The sequence below is a fragment of the Orycteropus afer genome, unplaced genomic scaffold (genome assembly GCF_000298275.1).
Source record: "Orycteropus afer afer isolate SDZICR_OR568_19922 unplaced genomic scaffold, OryAfe1.0 scaffold00112, whole genome shotgun sequence".
Classification (NCBI taxonomy): domain Eukaryota; kingdom Metazoa; phylum Chordata; class Mammalia; order Tubulidentata; family Orycteropodidae; genus Orycteropus; species Orycteropus afer.
This window is the reverse complement of record NW_006921699.1, coordinates 6,170,117-6,189,685: the sequence shown is the minus strand read 5'-3', so window position 1 is coordinate 6,189,685 and position 19,569 is coordinate 6,170,117. Positions and strand designations below refer to the sequence as shown.

Genomic DNA, 19,569 nt, shown 5'->3' with positions numbered 1-19,569 from the left:
AATTGCCAATTCTCAATGTCACCCATAATTTGTTATGACCCACACAATCAAATGCCTTTGCAGAGTCAATAAAACGTAAGTAAACATCTTTCTGGTATTCTTTGCTTTAAGCCAAGATCCATCTTACACCAGCAATGATATTCCTCGTTCTGCGTCCTCTTCTGAATCAAGCTTGCATTTCTGGAAGTTGTCTGTCACTATATTGCTGCAACCGTTTTTGAATTATCTTCAGTAAGATTTTACTTGCATACAATATTAATGATATTGTTCGATAATTTCCACATTCTGTGGATCACCTTTCTTTGGAATCTCTTCCAGTCAGTTGGCCAGGTAGCTGTCTTCCAAATCTCTTGGCCAAGTGAATGCCTCCAGTGGTGCTCCCATTTGTTGAAACATCTCAATGGGTATTCCGTTAATTCCTAGTGCCTTGTTCTTCACCACTTCCTTCAGTGCAGCTTCAACTTCTTCCCTCAATACCACTGGTTCTTGATCATATGCCACCTTTTGAAATGGATGAAAATCGACCAGGTCTTTTTGGTACAATGACTCTGTTTATTCCTTTCATCTTCTTTTGATGTTTCCTGCATCAATCAATATTTTCCCCATAGAATCTTTCAATATTACAATGTGAGGCTTAAATTTTTTCCTCAGTTCTTTCAGCTTGAGAAATGCTGAGCATGTTCTTCCCTTTCGGTTTTCGAACTCCAGGTCTTTGGCACATTTCATTATAGGAAGTGGCTTTGTCTGCTCGAGCTGCTGTTTGAAATCTTCTGTTCAGCTCTTTTATCTTGTCATTTCTTCCATCTGCTTTAGCTACTCTCCACTCAAGGGCAATTTTCAGAGTCTCTTCTGACATCCATTTTGTTTTTTTCTTCCTGTCTCATCTTTTTAATGACCTCTTGCTTTCTTCATGTATGATGTTCTTGATGTCATCCCAGAATTCTTCTGGTTTTCAGTCATTGGTGTTCAATGTGTCAAATCTTTAGATGGTCTCTAAATTCAGAAGGAATGTACTCAAGGTCATATTGTGGCTCTTGTGGACTTAATTGTCTTCAACTGCAAGTTGAATTTGCATATGAGCAGCTGAAGGTCTGTTCCACAATCAGCTCCTGGCCTTGTTTTGGCTGAAGATACTAACCTTTTCCATTGCCTCTTGCCACAAATGTAGTGAATTTGATTCCTGTGTACTCCATCTGGTGATGTCCATGTGTACAGCCACCATTTGTGTTGTTGAAAAAAAGTATTTGCAATGAATAAGTTGTTGGTCTTGCAAAATTCTATCATGCGGTCTCCAGTGTTACCTTCTGTCATCAAGGTCAAATTTTCTAACTACTGGTAATTCTTCTTTGTTTCTAACTTTTGCATTCCAGTCACCTGTGATAATTAACACATCTTGATTGCATGTTTGGTCAATTTCAGACTGCAGAAGTTGATAAAAATCTTCAATTTCCTCATCTGTGGCTTTGGTGGTTGGTGCATAAATTTGAATATTCGTAGTATTAACTGGTCTTCCTTGTAGGCGTATGGATATTATCCTATCACTGACAGCATTGTACTTCAGGATAGATCTTGAAGCGTTCTTTTTGATGATGAATGCCACGCCATACCTCTTCAAACTGTCATTGCTGGCATAGAAGATCATATGGTCGTCTGATTCAAAATGATCAAAACCAGTCCATTTCAGCTCATTAATGCCGAGGATATCAATCTTTATGTGTGTTCCATTTCACTTTTGACAACTTCCAATTTTCCTAGATTCATAGTTTATACATTCCATGTTCCTATTATTAATGGATGTTTGCAAGTGTTTCTCCTCAATTTGAATGATGCCATATCAGCAAATGGAGATCGCAAAAGCTTTATTTTATCCATATCATTAAGGTTGGTTCTACTCTGATGAGGCAGTTCTTTCCCAGTTGTATTTTGAGTGCCTTCTGACCCAAGGGGCTCGTCTTCCTGCACTGTATCGGACAATGTTTCAGGGCTATTCATAAAGTTGTCTAGTAATGTATCAGACAGTGTTTCTCAGCTATTCCTAAGGTTTTCCCTGGCCTACTGTTTGAGAAGTGGATGGCCTCTTCCTAGTCTGTCTCTTTCTGTAAGCTGTGTTGAAAACCCGTGCACCACATGCAACACTGCTGGCATCTGAGACACAGCCTCAAATCTCACAGCAACACACAAGCTACCACAGTATGACAAACTGACAGACAAGTTTGTCTTCCTTAGCTGTTTGAAACCCCTCAGCCCTCCCCTTATCTGGATCCTGCAGCTCTATTGTCCCTGGCTTCTCCCCCACTTCCTGCCTCTTGGTTATGTGGCCTTTCTCCCTCCCCTTACCTGGATCCCCTGGGCTGTCTTGGACTGGCTCTTCCCCCACCTCCTGCCTCCTGCGTCTGGGTGCCTGGCCTGTCTACGCCCCCTTACCTGGGTTCCTGCGGCTCTAGAGAACATCAGTTATGTACTATTATTTTTCCCACCAGCTGAGGCATATAGGTATTAAGTAATTTCTCCAATCTTGTAATGGAGAAGGGATTACACCCCCATCCTACCCCTGATCTGTGCCTAAGTCCAGTCTTGGCCCCTGCCCTTCTGAGATAGGATGCTAGGGTGGGGAAGAAAACTCTCCCTTTCCTCCCACCTCAATTCCCATTCTTAGCCTGACATGTCACCTACCCATCTCCTTGAGCTCCGAGTTGATGAGCTCCAGCCAGTAGGCGTCAATCTCATCCAGGTCATAGCGGCTGCCCCCTGGCCAATCAGACTGGGAGCCCTCACCAAGCTCAGAGCTGCTTGGGGACAGTTGGGTAGGGGGGCCTTCCAGCGGTGGCAATATCCTAGGAAATCAAGAAGGAATGTGATAAGGGGAGGGAACCTAAGCTCGCTACCCCCCTGGGTTCAGGGAACTCCAGCCCCTAGCCAGTTGGCTGATAAGGTGTTATGCAAGTGAGCCTGCCAGACTTTAATGCCAAACAGCTCCTATCCCAATCTCCTTACCTTTCCTCTTGCCCCCCCCCTCACCCTGCACAGACTCAGGTGATCCAAAGGGCTCAGGGGCAGAGTCGGGGATGGGACTGGGCTGGTCCACAGCCCTTGCTCACTCCATAAGCATCACAATTGTCTACAGCACATCTCCAAGGAGCCCTTCATCAGGGGAGCTGGGCCTGTGCTGAAGACCAAGTGGAGCTGCCCTGACCAGGCACGTAGGAGGTGTCCCAAATCCTGTCCTGAGCTATCCCTGCGCCAGCTACTTTGGGACAAGGGATAGAATCAGATGGGTTCCAAGTCCTTCCATACATTCCTCAAGGCTGGGAAGCGGTCAGAGATCCTCCACATACTCTCACATGCCCCAACCCCTCCTTCACCAAAAGCCTGAAATCTCTATTGTCTTGAGTGGCCCCACCCAGCTACATAGCTGCAGCCCAGGGTGACCCTTTCTACACAGAAAGTGTAACTACCACAGGGGACACAGCATTGCCGTATGCCTTGCACTTCTCCTGCATACAATGTTCCATGAGCAGGGAGTCTCTCATTTATAGTGTTACCCCTAAACTGGAGACCCTGGATACACAGATGCACCAACTACACTCCCAGGATCTTACCCACAGCTCAGCCCTACCTTGGGATCTTGGCTCTGTCTTCAAAGCAGCTTATAAGGGTCCTGAGGACAGGGTGTGGTGGGCCTGAGTTTCAACTCCATCACTTGATATAGGACTTTAGGCAAACTACTCCTCTGTGGCAAAGAGTCCTTTATCCATAAAATGGAAATGTAATAATAGTACCCACCTTTTAGAACTGATGGGAAGATTAAATGAATTAATAAATGTAAATCCCTTAGAAAAGTTTCTGGCATATAGTTCAGCAGTAGGTGCGTGAAGAGTGTGTATTTTAAGACCCCTGGATATCACATCTCTCCTTCTGAAGTGGAATATAAGGGAGTTTTGCTTCCGGAGGGCAGGTTCCCCTCTTGGCTCATCTGTGAGCTGCCCCTCAGTTCCTGATGCCAGTTCAAAATGCCAACTCTTCCCATCCCCCCACCAGTTGCCATGGTTATTGCTTCAGAGCCTGGCCTCCCATCTGCCCAGCCCTGCCAGGACTGAGAGGCCCCTCATTTGCCCAGGAGAGGCCTCGTGGGGGTCAGAGACAAGGCTGCCATGGTACGTGACTCAGCTACAGACCAGGGAGGGGAGGGCAGGACCCTAGATGGCACAGAGACAAGCTCCTGGGCTCTAGGAAATATCCCCTTGGATCTTGGCAAGAAGGGCATGAAGGATGAGGGTAGACAGAGGCCCAAGCAGGGAGGGAAGAATGCCCAGAGGGAAGGATGCCCAGTTGAGGTCAACGGGGTCAAGGAGAAAGGGAACAGGTTTGGCATTACCTTCTACCACATAAGAGGAACAGATTAAGGAAGACTTTAGGCAATGATAATGGTTCCACTCTTCTCTCAATAGGTAATTCCAAATAGAAACAACACCAATACTCTTAGTTCAAAAAGTTCTGGCTTTCCTTGTGAGGCTGTTATTTGAAAAACACATTCTTTAAAACAACAACAAACAAACTAAAAACAGCACCTAATTTTTTTGAAACTCTACTTTCTTTGTGCCCCAAGCACGTGATTAGTCTGGCTTCTGGGTAGCCCTCCTCTGAATGCCTACCACCTATTGACCTAACAACCCACAACTGCTGGCACAGTTGGCTGCCATCTGGCCAGGCCTCTTGGGGCCCAAGCTGACATCCTCTCTGGGAAGCTGGGGCTACGGGGCTCACCAGAAAAAATATTTCCTGTGCTTTTTGTTTGTTCCTCCATTTGTTTGGCCCCTTCTGGCTCTGTCTACAGAGGAAGCTTTTTACTAGGCATGGACTGACCTGAACCTAGGCCAAGGCCTCATCCTCAACAGCAAGACCAAGGTCAGTTGGAAGGAAGTGGGTGAGGCTGAGATCTAGGGGAGGGGGATGGGTCTCTACCCCAGAAGACAAGACACCAGAAGTTGGTGCCCTGGGCTGAGTTGTTTAGCTACACAGAGCAGGCCCTCACTCAGCTCATAGCCTTAGGGGAAACTGATTCTCCCAAGAGGTAGATAGGGAGGACCAGGCAGGGAAGAGGGATAGAGGTAGACTGGGTTAGCAGTCGGTGGAGGGCTTGTCAAACCCAGCATCCCAGGGTGACCAAGGCACAAGGCTCTCTCTCTGGGTCTCACAGGGGCACCCAGTCTCTTTCCCATGGCCTCTGATTTTCTGACTCAGCCCACTAGGGCCTAGCGATCTTTCAGGAAGTCCCCAGAATTTCCCGACTTCCTCATCTACAAAATGGGGACATTAGTATGTACTTTATAGGGGTAATATGATAACTAAACAAGGAAACAAACATAGCAGGCTCAGCTTAGCAAATACCCAGAAACAGAAGTCCTACGACAATTATGATCATGGTGACTGTCATGCTGAATTCCAGACAGGGCCTGTGCTGTGGGAGGGACCCAGGACCATGGAAGAGAGAAAGGGGAATGAGCTCACTCCAAGACAGCTCTCTTCTGCAACCCCAACCTATCCTCTCCGAAGAGTGTGGGCAGAGGCCAGGAGTACCTGGCTGAGGGCAGCCATGTGAATGCTCGGAATGTACCTAAACGCCAAAGCTGCCTGAACACATGCTTTTCTCTTGATGTCAACAGATAAGACACCATATAGGCAGAATGAAGCCAAGCTATTGGTGTGGAAGCATCTGCAGTTAATTACCCAGGCCAGCAGATGTTTCTGGAACCACCTGACACTGACATCAAGGAGAGAGGACAAGACTGCTGGGTCAAGCCTGATAAGGAATCACCTCTCTGCCCAGCTGCTTGCCAGCCTCTCCCCCACTTCCCTGGGCCCTGGCATTTGCCAGCCATTGTGGTGATAACTTGGCACACATAATCTCATCTAATACTCACAACCACACCATCAGGCAAAAACCAAAAAAACCAAACTCAGTGCTGTTGAGTCAATTTAGACTCACAGCAATCCCTCCTTGAATTTCTGAGGTGCTATCACTACGGAAGTAGACTGTCCAGTCTTCCAGGTATCATTAATATACCCATCTTGGAGCTGAAAAAACAGGCTCAAAAAGGTCAAGTAATAAATAGTTCTTTTCTCTGCAGAGATGAGAGTATGAGATTGGCTGAGGGTATGACCCAGGTTATTGACCCTGGGGAAGGGTGTGGCAAACACAGTCATACTCCTCTGGAGCATCAGGTTCTCCTAATGGCTTGGGCTCTCCTGATTCTCAGAGGGCTCTGGATAAGTGTTTGTAGGCATTTGACCTTCAGGAGTGTATGGCAGGAGATATTAAAGGGAGACTGGTCCTTCCCAACACTGAATCCTCACATAGCACCCAAGTTGGGGACTCAGACTCTAGTCCACCTCTGTGATCTCATGCCCAGCACAGAGCTGGCACCAAGCACTCAGTGTATATAAGCCAGTCATGGGTACAGCTGCCAGGGAAACGACAGTGCCAATATCATGGGAGGTGACAGCTGCAATATTTGTCCTAGGCCTGGTCTACATGGGCCTCAGCAAGAGCCATGCAGCTGCCAAGACCACAAGTAGAGTGCCAATAACCCAAGCTGCCCAGCCCAGGCCACATGACTGCAATATGGAGCCTTCTGCCCCCTTTGCCCAAGACATGACTCGGAGGGTTTCCCAGGGTTCAGAAATAAGCACCTGGCTGAAGTCTGTAGCTGGAGGCAAAGCCCATGCCCATGTGGTTGCCTCCTGACAAGAGCCTTCAGCCACAGGTAGGGCTCTCTGCCCTCCAAGACCCAGAATGCTTTGTAACCCAGAGGGCTCATTCTGATCTGGCCCTGGCAGAGGGCCCTCCCCAGAGGCTGGTAACAGCTACCATGTCCTGAGCATCTGCCTGTGTGCTGGCCCTTCACTCCCTCTCTCAAGAACTTTTTGAAAAGTTTTATGAAGTCAAAAGCATGGCTGCCTTAAGAACGAGTTAAAAGTCTGGAGATTTCCCCAATAAGATCTGCTTGTGGAACCCAGTTTGAATCTATTTCAATCTAATCCACAGTCAGTTTTTATGGAGAGCTTGGTGTGTGCCAGGTCTTGTGCCACTCATTTTCCATGCATCATTTCTCTAAATCATTTCAACAACCATATAAGGTAGATGGTACTGTTTTCATTCCCATTTCACAGACAAGGAAACAAAGGCCTAGAGAGATTAAATTTCCGGCCCAAGGTCACACCGAATGGAAGTGGTAAGAAGAAGGATTTGAACTCAGGTAGTCTGGCTCCAGAGCTGAGCCCACACCCAAGCCCTTAGCCTCAAAGGATAAGTGTGGCTGTTTCTGGAACATTTCAGTAGTTCATGAGGCAAGAAAATCAACTATAGAATAGAGATGGGCTAGAAAGAAAGCCCAGGACTGACAGGTTCCTTGTCCAGGAAGCAGCCTCCCAATGCTCTCCGAGTCCCTACAGGCCCCTAGCCTGGGCCACCCCACTCACCTCACCACAGGCTCTGGAATGGCTTCTGCCCCAGCGGGCACCTGCACACCTTTCTCCCACTCCTGCCGCCATGGGTCTGCCAAGATGTAGTAATCATCTGGACTGAGCTGATATGAGTCTGGGATCTTCATGGCTGTGATCAAGTCTGTCCGAAAAACCTGTCAGGACCAAGAGCAGCTTTAGACAAAATCTAGCACAGTGTTTTAGAAACAGTAGATGTTCAATAAATGTGTTGACTTGAATTCACATGTGTTCTGATTTATTAAATGACAAAATTTGAATGATGGATGGGGTAGCACCTAAGGGGAAAGGAAAGACTTGCTGAGAAAACCAAAAAACGAAAGAAAAAAATGGATGGCTCCAGAGAGGCTTTTGTGAATGCAATGCTGCCATTAAGTGACTGTTTAGGGAATTTCTATTCAAGCTCAAACATACATTGTGTATCTGCAACCACAGGCACAAATGGAAGTTGAAAACAGCACCAAGGGTTGAAAGCCAGGACCTTATGCAAGTAACTGGGAGCAAGTAGGGGGGATGGGGCTTGGGGTAGCCTAGAGAATGGCTTCCCATGGGTCTGACCCTTCAAGGTCCCTCAGGAGCAGGGATACCATGTCTCCTAACTTGTCAGTGAGTCTACCTTACCACCCTGTGGGTGTGCTGGGGAAGGAATACAGGGTTGTCTTCTATCTTCATCAAGCTCATTCCAATCTCAAGCCAGGCCATGAGTGACCAACTATATCCCATATGCTGGTTTACTTTGGAGACTTGCTCACTCAGAAGGAAACTGCTCTTTCCAACTACTGCTATCTGTTGTTGCCCCTCCATCCATCCCAGAAGATCTCCAAACCCAATTGCAGTCAGCACTGGCAATGCCTGCTGTCCCAGTTGACTAATCTCACTGTGGCCCCTCCCAAAGGGCTGTTGTGGGACCTGATGGCACCTCTACCTTGCACATGACTTGCTCAGGTACCAACTTTCCCAGTGAGAATTACAAGTTAAAGAAGACTTAACATCTCTGAGTCAAGAAAAACCACTTCAATGAGAACATCCGGACTCAGATGAAACTGTAATCCCCTCAACACTCCACCCCAAATCAGCACCTACTGCTGTGCCTAGGGCCAAGTCAGCTCACTCAGACTTCCAGAGGCTCCTGAGGCCAGATTCAGTGATAACCTCTGCTTGCCGGGGGCCCAACTCGCTGGCTGTACGGGCCTCATTTGAAACAAGGGCCATAACCACAAGGAAAAGACTGAAATGGGTGCACTGAGGGGGGTGGAAGTGTCATCATGCAGAAATCTAATTAACGTTTGCATCTAGCTGGAGAAGGCCCTGGCTTGCAAAAGGTCAAGTTTCTTAAGACTCTATTTGCCAATATAATTTAATTGTTAAGACTAACACCCTAACATTTAATTAGGGTACCAGTGTGAAAAATTAAAAAATGAGATTATGATTAAATGCTAATTAAACAGAAGATAGAATATAGCTAGGATTTCACAGCCTTGATAATTTTCATCTCTTATTAGCAAGCAGTAGGACAGCTAATACAAGAGTGAAGACTCCAGTAGCTGGGTGCTTTTTGGTATCCTGCAGCAGCTCCCCTTTTCTGGCTGGGGCCTTTCTCAGCTGAGGCCTCAAGAGACTCTGCCATGGCCAGCAGGGCCAGGGCTGGGTTACTTCCCCCCAGGCCCCAGCACAAGAACAGGAATGAATCCAAGGTGGACTCAAGGCTGCCTAAGTATTCTCCAAACCCATCAGGTCAATGGGCATCTAAAGCCCTGTTGCTCTCAGATGACCTAAGGAGCTGTCCACCTGGGGCAGCCCATCACCCTGCCCAGAAATCAACTCTTCAGGAGTCCTGTTACTGTTGCACTTCTACAAAGGCACAGCTGAAATGGAAACCTCTTGCTTTTCCCTCATGCTGAGATATAGCTTAAATGTGGCCTCCCTGGGATTCCTTCTTTTCCACTCTAACTCAAAGAGTGCCCAGTGTCCCTGATGTAGACACTTTTCATTCTATCACCCTCTTTCATTTTCTTCCCAGCACTTACACTCCTGAAAATTATCTGGTTTATTCATGTGTACTTGTTTCTTGTCTATCTCCTCAGTCACTGTAGTCTCATTGCCTGGCATGATTACCGGCACATGGTAGGTACTCAGTGAATAGTGGCTAAGTGAATGATAAAAAGTCTCCCTGGGGAAATATCTAATGAATTCAAGGCCCCCATCTGACTCCTAGGTGGTGCTTTTTGAACTCTTTTCCACTGGCTATAAGGAGCCCTGGTGGCACAACAGTTAAGCACTCAGCTGCTAACCATAAGATTGGTGGTTTAACCTCACCCAGTGGCTTTGTGGGACAAAAACCTGGCAATCTGCTCCCATAAAGATTACAGCCTAGAAAATCCTATGGGGCAATTCTACGCTGTCACACAGGGTCACTATGAGTTGAAAATCGACTCAACAGTGCACAACAACATTGACTGGCTTAGATACCTTGTGGATACATCTAGAGGCTGAAATGAAATCCTCAACTATATGTACCTGAATGCCATGTCTACAGGGACTGAAGCCCAAGCATCAGTGTTCAGACCAAACTGAAGTCAGAGAGACCCGAGTGCCAACCCACACCAGCGGAGGGGCTCTGACCTAGGCATAGGCTTGGCACTAAGAATATGGGGCAGGAAGGGATCCCGGACTCAACATAAGTAAGAGGCCCCTCATGTTGCAGTTAAAATAGAGTCCAAAGAGGGAGGACAGGAATCTGGTTCCAAGAGAGTCACTGAGAGTCTAAGTTTTGTCACTCAGGGGTCACGTGGCAGATCCTTTCAGACAGGATTTGTGGAAGCCCAATAAGGGCAGGACACTCATTATGACATTATAGGATACTTAAAGAGCACTGGGTAAAGACTGCACTCAAATTAATTTATTATTAATATTTAAACCAACTCTGTGAGGTAGGCAACTACTATCATGCTGATTTTACAGTTAAGAAGCTTGGGACTCAGGTTAGTTAAGTAAGCTCCCCAAGGTCGCATAGGTTGGAATTGGCAAAGGCGCCCACACCAACACAACTCCTGAGCCAAGGCACTTTCCCATGGCTTCCCTGCCCCTTCCAGCCAAGTGCTCATTGGGGTTTTCAGACTTGGCCCAATGCCGTAAGAATTAACTTTAGGCCAAATCAGATAGTTTCCCCAGAGGTTTGTATATGCAAATCTGACAGTGGCCCTTGTAGGTCCCAATTCCTCCTGTGACTCTCCACAGCCCTCATAAAGAAAGGCAGCCTCCTTCCTGGGACCTACCTGGCCCTGAGGCCAGAGAGACACACTTGAAGAATCCCAAGCACTCTACGCCCTTTGCACATGGAGCACCCTACCTGGAATACTTCTCCCTTGCCAAATGGGCCCGTCTAATTCATCTGTAAAATCTCACTCCAACCCACACCTCTCTAGGAAGCATTCCCTAACCCCAAGCCAGGTTCTATGCCTCGTCTGAATGCCACAGCCCCTGTATTGCAAGGTCCTGGTTTCTTGCCAGAAGGCTGGCAATTCAAACCTACCAGCCACTCCTTGGAAGGAAGACTGGGCAATCCACTTCTGAAGATGTTGTTGTTGTTGTTGTTAAGTGCTGTCGAGTCGTTTCCGACTCATAGCGACCCCATGCACAGCAGAACAAAACACTGCCCGATCCCGCGCCAGCCCCACAATCCCTGCTATACTTGAGCCCATCATCGCAGCCACCGTATCAATCCATCTCGTTGAAGGCCTCCCCCTCTTTCGTCGACCCTCCACCCTACCAAGCATGACATCCTTCTCCAGGGAATGGTCCCTTCTTACAACATGACCAAAATAGGTGAGACGAAGTCTGGCCATTCTTGCTTCCAAGGAGAATTCTGGCTGCACTTCCTCCAGGACAGATCTGTTGTATCTTCTGAAGATACTACCTTGGAAACCCAAGGAGGGGTCTCTATGAGTCAGAAACAACTCGAGGGCAGTGAGTTTGTTGGCTTTTCTTGCTATGTCTTCTCCATAAAAAGATAAGCTCACTAAGGTCAGGTGAGGTCTGGCTGGGCCTCAGTATTGGAACCCAGTAGGTCTGCCACCACTTTCCTTGGTTGTTGCTCAAGGCTATAGTTGGTCAAGGCTAGGCATCTGAGTATTCTATACCTAGCAAGAGAGTCTCTGGACATTAATATAAAACTTGTCCACAAAAATGGCAACCCAATTGTAATCTAAACACCTTTTTGTTTTGAACTGCCACAGATTAGAAAAAGGCTCAATTATTTTTCTTCAAAAATTTTTCTTCAAATTATTTGTGAAAACTAAATAATGAATAAAATGGACACTGATAAACTGGAAGCCTTGCTGTCATAAGAAAGTTGGGAGCTGGAAAATAAGCAATTTTCTCAGAATGAATGTTTACTATTTTTCTCTCTTTTGGCAGAAATTGACAAATTGTCTTTAAAGGTCTGCTGCCTAGCAACCAAGTTCTGCCAAGCTGCTTGGGTGATGTTAATTGCAGCTTCTTCAAACAGTATGAAGAATGTTTAAAGGCCTGACATGCTAACTTAATAACCAATTTGAGTGCCATAGGTGTCACTGAAGCCCTGGAGGGGCTGAAGACCCTGCTCTGCTCAGACGCAGGGACACTGCTCTGAAAACACATTTTCTTATGTTTGACCTCCAGTTCTTCTTCCTCTAAATTGAAGACTATGACCACTGAAAAATCTAACTTTCTACATCTATTTCCCCAGAAAGAACTAAAAACAGGTAATGCGGTGGAGTCTGAGTGACCGCCAAAAGGAAATAAAGAAAATAATGTTGTTGTTGTTGTTATGTGCCGTCGAGTCAGCCCTGACTCATAGCGACCCCTCCTTGGGTTTCCGTGGCAGTATCACTACGGAAGTAGCATTGCCCAACCTTCCTTCCGAGGAGTGGCTGGTGGGTTTGAACCGCCAGCCTTCTGGTTAGCAGTCAAGTGCCTTAGCCACTATGCTACCAGAGCTCCCAAAGTAAATAATAGGCTACTTCTAAAGTGAATTGACTTCTAAAGTAAATTGACCCTATGACCTATAGGTATCATCTTAAAGAGCTCTAGTGGCATAGTGGGTAAGACATTTGGCTGCTAACCAGAAGATCAGCAGTTCAAAACCCACCAGCTGCTCTGCAGCAGGAGGAAGATGAGGCAATCTACTACTGTGAAGACTTACAGCCTTGGAATGCCTATTTAGGGTGGGATGTATCTTTGAGTCCCACCTTGCTGGAGGGTGTGACTCTAGCCACTACCCTTAGTTTCCTTTAGGATACAAATGCATTCAAGCAAAGTTTGCTCTCTTTTCCTCTGGATCCTACATTTGGTTTGTCATCATCTCACCCCTGGACTTGAGATAGCAGCTAGTCTTCTGACTTGCTTATCTGGGTTTATCAGTGCCCCTGCAACCACGTGAGTGAGATGAATCCTCCAGACCTATGCCTGTCCTGTGGATTTGGGACTGTTAGCCTCCCTGCCTCCACCACTGCATGAGCCATTTCCTTGGCATTGTGTGAGTTGCATAAGATGTTACAGTAAAATAAGGAACCTAAAACAGGAGGGAGAGTACTGAGGGGACGAGGAGGAGGCATTGATGCTCTAGATGATGATGTGGTGTAAGAGTTTGGAAATGTTGGACGTTTGGGACATCTTTTAACTTCCACCTTATAGGGACCAGCCTTGTGCTGATCCTTTCTAAAAGAAAAGGCTCTGGCACTTATCACAACTACAAAATACTATTATTTGTTTAATGTCCAATGCTTCTACTAATCAAGCTCCAAGGCAGACACTGTATGTCCTGCTTATCAGTGCGCCTGTTTGTGGCAAAGCGCCAGAGTATACTCCAGGTGCTCAAAACATGTTGTGGAAGGAATGAGTGAGTGAACGAATAAATGATTTGTCTGAAGTTTGATTAAACTCTGCAACTTCATGTCTTATTCCAAAAAGGTGAATGGAGGCAAGGGATCAGACCAAAGGATTCTTCCAAGTGAACTTCAGGAATTGGGCTTGGTCACTGTCCCAAAGCCAATGAAACTGGCCTTAGCCAGGAGTCTCCCCTTGACCTCTGACTACACCAGGAGTCCCAGTGCAAAATTAGAAGTGACTCCCCCCTTGTTCCTTCAAGGAACGTTTAACGGTCTGTCCTAAAAGACAAGCTAAATTACCAGCAGATTGTTGTTAGATGCCATCAAGTTGGGTGCCAAGTCTTAAAGACTCCATGGCACAATGGAACAAAATGCTGCCCAGTCCTATGCCATTTCCATGATTGGTTGTGGATCTGACCATTGTGATCCAAAGGGTTTTCACTGGCTAGTTTTCAAAAGTAGATTGCCAGGCCCTTCTTCCTAGTCTATCTTAGTCTGGAAGCTCCAGGGAAATCTGTTCAGCATCAAAGCAACACACAAGCCTCCACAGACAAAAGAGTGGAGGCTGTGCCTGAGTGCACTGGTCGCAAATCAAACCTGGGTGTTCCTCACGGAAAGTGACAATTCTACCACTGAACTACCAATGCCCCAGATACCTCACTTCAAATCACAACACATTTTTTTAAAATCAGTTGCTAAATGAACACCTCAAATCATTAGCAACTATGGCTAATAGTGAAAAATGACTGCCTTGTTAAGATAGGCCAAATGTTGTGCCAAATGCTTTATACACATCATCTCACCTAATCCATATTACTCACATTTCAGATATGAAGACTAAGGCTCAGAGAGGTTAAACCACTTGTTTGAGGACTGGCACCTTGTAGCAGAGCATGTACTGTCCTTTAACTACTGCAGTATTGCCTGTAAACCAGTCAGGTATTTCTTCTTTTAATAAAATCTCTTCAGAAGTACAGACAACAAAGATAAACCCTTTTACACATACAATACTGTGCTATCAGTGATAACAAACATTAATCTATGGGGTAAGCAGATGGATAGACAGGCTGAATGATCAAGTATGTCTAGGCAGAAGGGAATATACCTGTGACCCTATATAAGGTTTGTTGTTGTTGCTGTTATGTGCTGGTGATATTTCTACAAATCTATTTGTATCTGCTGTAAGAATGTCCATATATATAACAGAGACGGGAGCTCTAGTAGCATAGTGCCTAAGGCACCTGACTGCTAACCAGAAGGCTGGCGGTTCAAACCCACCAGCCACTCCTCGGAAGGAAGATGGGGCAATCTACTTCTGTAGTAATACTGCCTCGGAAACCCAAGGAGGGGTCGCTATGAGTCGGGTTCGACTTGATGGCACATAATAACAACAACAACATAACAGAGACAACAGGGGCAAAGTTGTAACTTCTTAGTCACAGCCAACTACCCTGAAGGAGTGAGTAGTTGGACCTGTGGGCTTGGGACCATGGTTGCAGGGGACATTAAGCTCAACTGGCATAACATACCACACAAAAACATTGTTCTACATCCTACTTTGGTGAGTTTGGCTGGGGTCTTAAAAGCTTGCAAGCAGCCATCTAGATGCAACAATAGATCCAGAGTAAAGAATAATGAAGGAAACCAAAGACACATGGAAACAATTAGTCCAAACTTTAGCCTATATGACCATGAGACCGGAAGAAATAGATGGGGTTTGGCTACCCCTATCAACCACTTATAAAGGGATCAGTGTCAGAGATCCTGGATAGAGTAGGAGAACAATGTGGAACAAAACTCAAAATAAAAAAAAAATAAAAGACCAGGTTTACTGATCTGATAGAGCCTGGTGAGACCCCCAAGACTATGGCCCCTAGTTACATTACCCTTCAGATCTGGAATTGAACTCACTCCTGTGGCTTCAAGCCAAGCAACAGACAGGCACATAGGGTGAACATTTACATCAGGTAGATACACTCCTTAGAATGATCAATCATGGGAGAACAGAAGGGCAGTGTTTGTACAGGGAGATAGCTCAGGGAATGCACAGGAAAGAAGGACACAGGGAAGAGGTAACTACAGGAAGGAAATGGGAAGAGAGCTGTTACACTGTGAAGAATTGCAGTCAATTTCATCAAACAAAATGTATATGAACTGATGTATGGAAAATGAATTTACTCTGTAAACTTTCACCCAAATCACAAAATCTAAAAAAAAAAAAAAAAAAGAAAAGAAAATCTCTTTAAGTATAAATTAAGCATAAAACACCAGAAAAGGGCTCCAGGTATAAAGCCACCCTCAACCACCTTATATTTCAAGCTCACTAGGCTAAGCTGGTCAGAGACTTTTTTAAAAAAAATAAAAAAACACTCATCATCTCTTTCTCTCACAAGGATAACAGCACTTCCTGCTTTTAAAGAGAATTTATTACTCACATTTCTTTTGCAAGACAAGTCCCTGAGGCCAGGAGGCCTTTCCAGCTGGCGGGTGCAGCAATGTTTCCGACTACTCTGGAAGTGGATTCTGCCCCCCACCTCCAGATGAAGGCAGTATGAGTCTCAGAAAGCCGGCACTTAGCCCAGTGGAAGCACTCTCCCGTATTCCCCCGGCCTGACAGGGTCTGAGGGGAAATTGCTGGTGGGCTGGAAACCTGGCTCAAAACCACAGGGGCAAGCACAACCTGTGCCTGGATTCTCCCTCAAGTTTGTGGTCATTTTGGATTTTACACCATCACATGCCACTGTTTTAATATAAACATGTAGACAATACCTCTGTTCCTCCAGGAAGGCATCTTATTTATCCTGTGGCTCTGAGTGCCACCCTAAGCCCAACATAATCTGGCCATTCCTTCACCCAAGGGAAAGGGGCCCAATTTTCAAAAGCATGGAGTCAAGCCAATGGGCTGCATCATCATGGCATGCCTTTTGTAGGGGGAGGGATGTCCGCATATAGGTACTAGAGTGAACACTGGGTCTGGAGGATACCCTCCTTCTGGTGGCACAGGCTTTACACAGGGATCGCCTCTTTCCTCCCGGTCCTGTCCTCAGGGGTTAGGGACTGGGCCTCTTCAAAGGGCCCCTGCGTTAGCTGCACTGCCTGCCAGTACACACTGATGCCCATTTCCTCATTTGGGATATAAGTAACATATCACCAGGGAATGCAAAGGAGCCAACAGTTGGATCCCAGCTCCCACGCGTCCCGTTCTGGGACCTGTCCAGGCTTCAATTCCGGGGAGGCCAGCTTCACCTTACCCCTCCCTGTACTTACTCTTGCCCCGCCCCCCCGGCTTCTTAGATCTCAGGAAAAGGCACAACACAAACATGGCCTGCCGCAGGGCAGAAGCAGGGCTCTACAGACCGGGAACTCCAAGGTCACAGAGCACCTCAGCGGCAAAGCCTTGGCCTTTCTTGCAGCCCACATTGGCTACAGGTCCCAAAACGAAGACTCCTATGCAGCACCTGTATCCTGCTGAAAGTCAGAGGACAAGCTCCCTGGGGGCAGGGCCTGCTCTTTCTGTCCCCCCAGTACTTGGGACTGGGCCAATGAAGCACTCGCAAATGCTTGCTGAATTGTATCAAAATCAATAGCTCCTGGGCCCCATGGCCAATGTCTCAGCCTGCTGGCTGACTTCTGGGGACTGACTTCCTGAAAACACAGTTTTATACTTCAAGATAGCCTGCCCAGGGGAAATCCCCATGCTCACCCCTGCCTTTCCGCCTGTCTCTCTGCCCCAGGCCTGAGGAAGACACAGCCTCAAACAGCAGCCTCTAAACCACAAAGCTGGCCTCCAGGTCTCTTCCGAAGTTGTCCTTCACACCCCACCCCTTCCAGGTCCAGCACTTGGTAGAAACTGGTCAGGTCCCCTAGCCTCTATGGGAGTGGGGAGGACCTGGGGGACTGCCCCCACCCACACTCCCTGCTTTGCTTAGACCATGGACTTCAGCTGGAAAGCCTCTTCCCCTCCTTCAACCTAGACCCAGTTTCTACCCAGCTGCCAGAGAGCAACCAAGCCAGGGAATCCCATGTGTCAGAATGGAACTGTGTTCCACAGGGCTTTCGGTGGCTAATTGTTCAGAAGGAGATCATCAGACCTTTCTTCCAAGGTGCCTCTGGGTAAACTTGAACTTTCAACTTTTTGGTTAGTAGCTTACTACTACTAACCATTTGCACCACCAAGAACTCACAAATGGGGTCTGTGAGTCAGAGTCGACTCCTTGGCAACTGTTTGGGCTTTTTGGTTTTGGTTTACAAGTACCTGGGACCTCACTCCAGACTAATTAAATTACAATCTCAGGGGATGGAGTAGGTTGCTGATACTGGTATTAAAAAAAAAATCCTTGTGTCATCTATCAGATTCTCAGAGATTCATGTCCCACAAAGGGTTAAGCACCAATAACGGCTATATACCATTTGGTGAATCAAGTCAGAAACCCCAAGGCTCCAGCAAAGTTTACCCACTAACACCACCTCTCCAAGTCAGGCCAATCCCATCTCCCTCCTACAGGGCTGCACTGGCAGAATTACACTCCAAGGGACAGACCTCAGCTTGGTTGGGACCCAACAGATGAACAGAAAAGAGGATGGCAGAGAAGAGAGGATGGCAGGAGTCTGTGTCCTGGGGGTAGCCCTACATTTTCCTTCCACTGGCTAAGGAGATCTGGGGCAGACTTCAGACTTTATACACTTCCACCAAAAATACTAACCCAGGCTCCCAGGAACCCTACAATTTGTCCCCCCAATTCTCAGTCCTTAAGTCTGGCCCCTCCCTGCACTCTGGCCAAGGAAAGGCTACCTACAGATAGGAAGCTGGCCGGCAAAGCCTCAGCCCTGTCCAGGGTCCTGACTCCCAGTCCGAGCACTTTCTTCCACCCCAGGACACCTCCCTCTGGTATACAGGGTATCCCTAGATTTGCATCCTCAGGTACACCAGGAAGTGTGGCTCTGACAGGTCACCACAGGTGCAGCCCTACCTGTTTCCTCCCATGCCCAAACTCAGCCATTTCCATAGCTTTTGGATTCACTATGTGCCCAGTGCAGGTACTTTGCGAAGCACTCCGGCCTTCACACCCCCACCCCCACCATTGTCCACATACATAGATAAGAAGTCAAAGAAAAGCATGGGTTCCACCCAGCAGGGGGCTCCTGCCCCACACACATCTTTTTGCAAGCATTCCTTCAGGGACTCTACCAGGCAGATGACCAGTCTCACCCTACATGGCTTCTAATTCAAGGGCAATGAGTAGGAGAGATATCCAGACCCCCTTCCAGCAGAGTGTCTGAAGACATTGGCTCCCAAGCCCAGCAGACTATAAAGGCCACCCTCTCTCCAATCCATTCACAGAAAGAGAAGGGAGCAGCCCAGTGAGGAGATTTAGTGCAAACATTATCTGCCGCCAAATCCCCACTTTCATCTCCGCCCTCTCGTGAGCCAAATAATTTGGAAGCTTTCATTGATGGTTTCCTCTCCGCCCCACGGTAACTCAGAATTTATGCCGGCCACGCTCAACCTCCTCACTTAGAGGACGAGGTTTCCCTCACAGGCTGCTCTCCAGCCTACTGTGGGGGGGGGGGGGAGCTTGTCCTTGGCAACAGTTCAAGGCATGGAGAACTTCCTCATCCTTCCAGGCCTGTCTCTTACTCAGACCTCAAAGCCACCTGGGCTGGCACTGGCGGGGGGAGGGGAGCCCATGCACAGTTCAGCGAGGCAAGCACCCTTGGCAGGGCCAGGCACTGATACCCTGTACAGTGGTTCGACTCTAATTTTAGGTGGAGAAAGGCACAAAGGCTCTGGGCTGGAAAACCCAAGAGGCCGGGGAATTTTCTGCCTCATGCAAATCGCTCTTTCCTCTCAGCCTCTGCTGACACCTGTTTCCTCCCACCCCTACCCCTGGGTGTAGAATCAAACCAACCCTTGGGATCTTCCAGCCCCATGTGGTGGCCCCTTCTCCTACTGGTGCTGGGAGGGAGCATGGCAAGGGGGAGGGCCTGACATGAATTCAGCTGGGATCCACAGAAAGGAGCCAGCTTTGAGAGCTCCCCAGAACTTTCCCACCTCACTCCAACTGGAGCAGCCTAGGAAAGCAGGGGACTAGCTGGATTCTGGGAGAAGCAGGCCCCTTATCTTCAAAATAGGCATGGCAATTCAAACCTCCCAGGGTCAGGACGGCACAGGAAGGTGGCTATTGTTTTGCTAATTCATCAC

At 47.3% G+C, this 19,569-nt stretch overlaps 1 protein-coding gene across 1 annotated transcript in view; it reads right to left on the bottom strand.

Annotated features, from left to right (window-relative positions):
- JADE2 (jade family PHD finger 2) overlaps positions 1-19,569 on the bottom strand; it is a 60,005-nt gene that overhangs the window by 25,357 nt on the left and 15,079 nt on the right. The window contains exons 4-5 of the mRNA XM_042781367.1: positions 7,480-7,637; positions 2,674-2,834 (exon numbers count right to left, since the gene is read on the bottom strand). Coding sequence (XP_042637301.1) covers positions 2,674-2,834; positions 7,480-7,637 — 319 coding nt within the window. The remainder of the gene's footprint in view (positions 1-2,673; positions 2,835-7,479; positions 7,638-19,569) is intronic.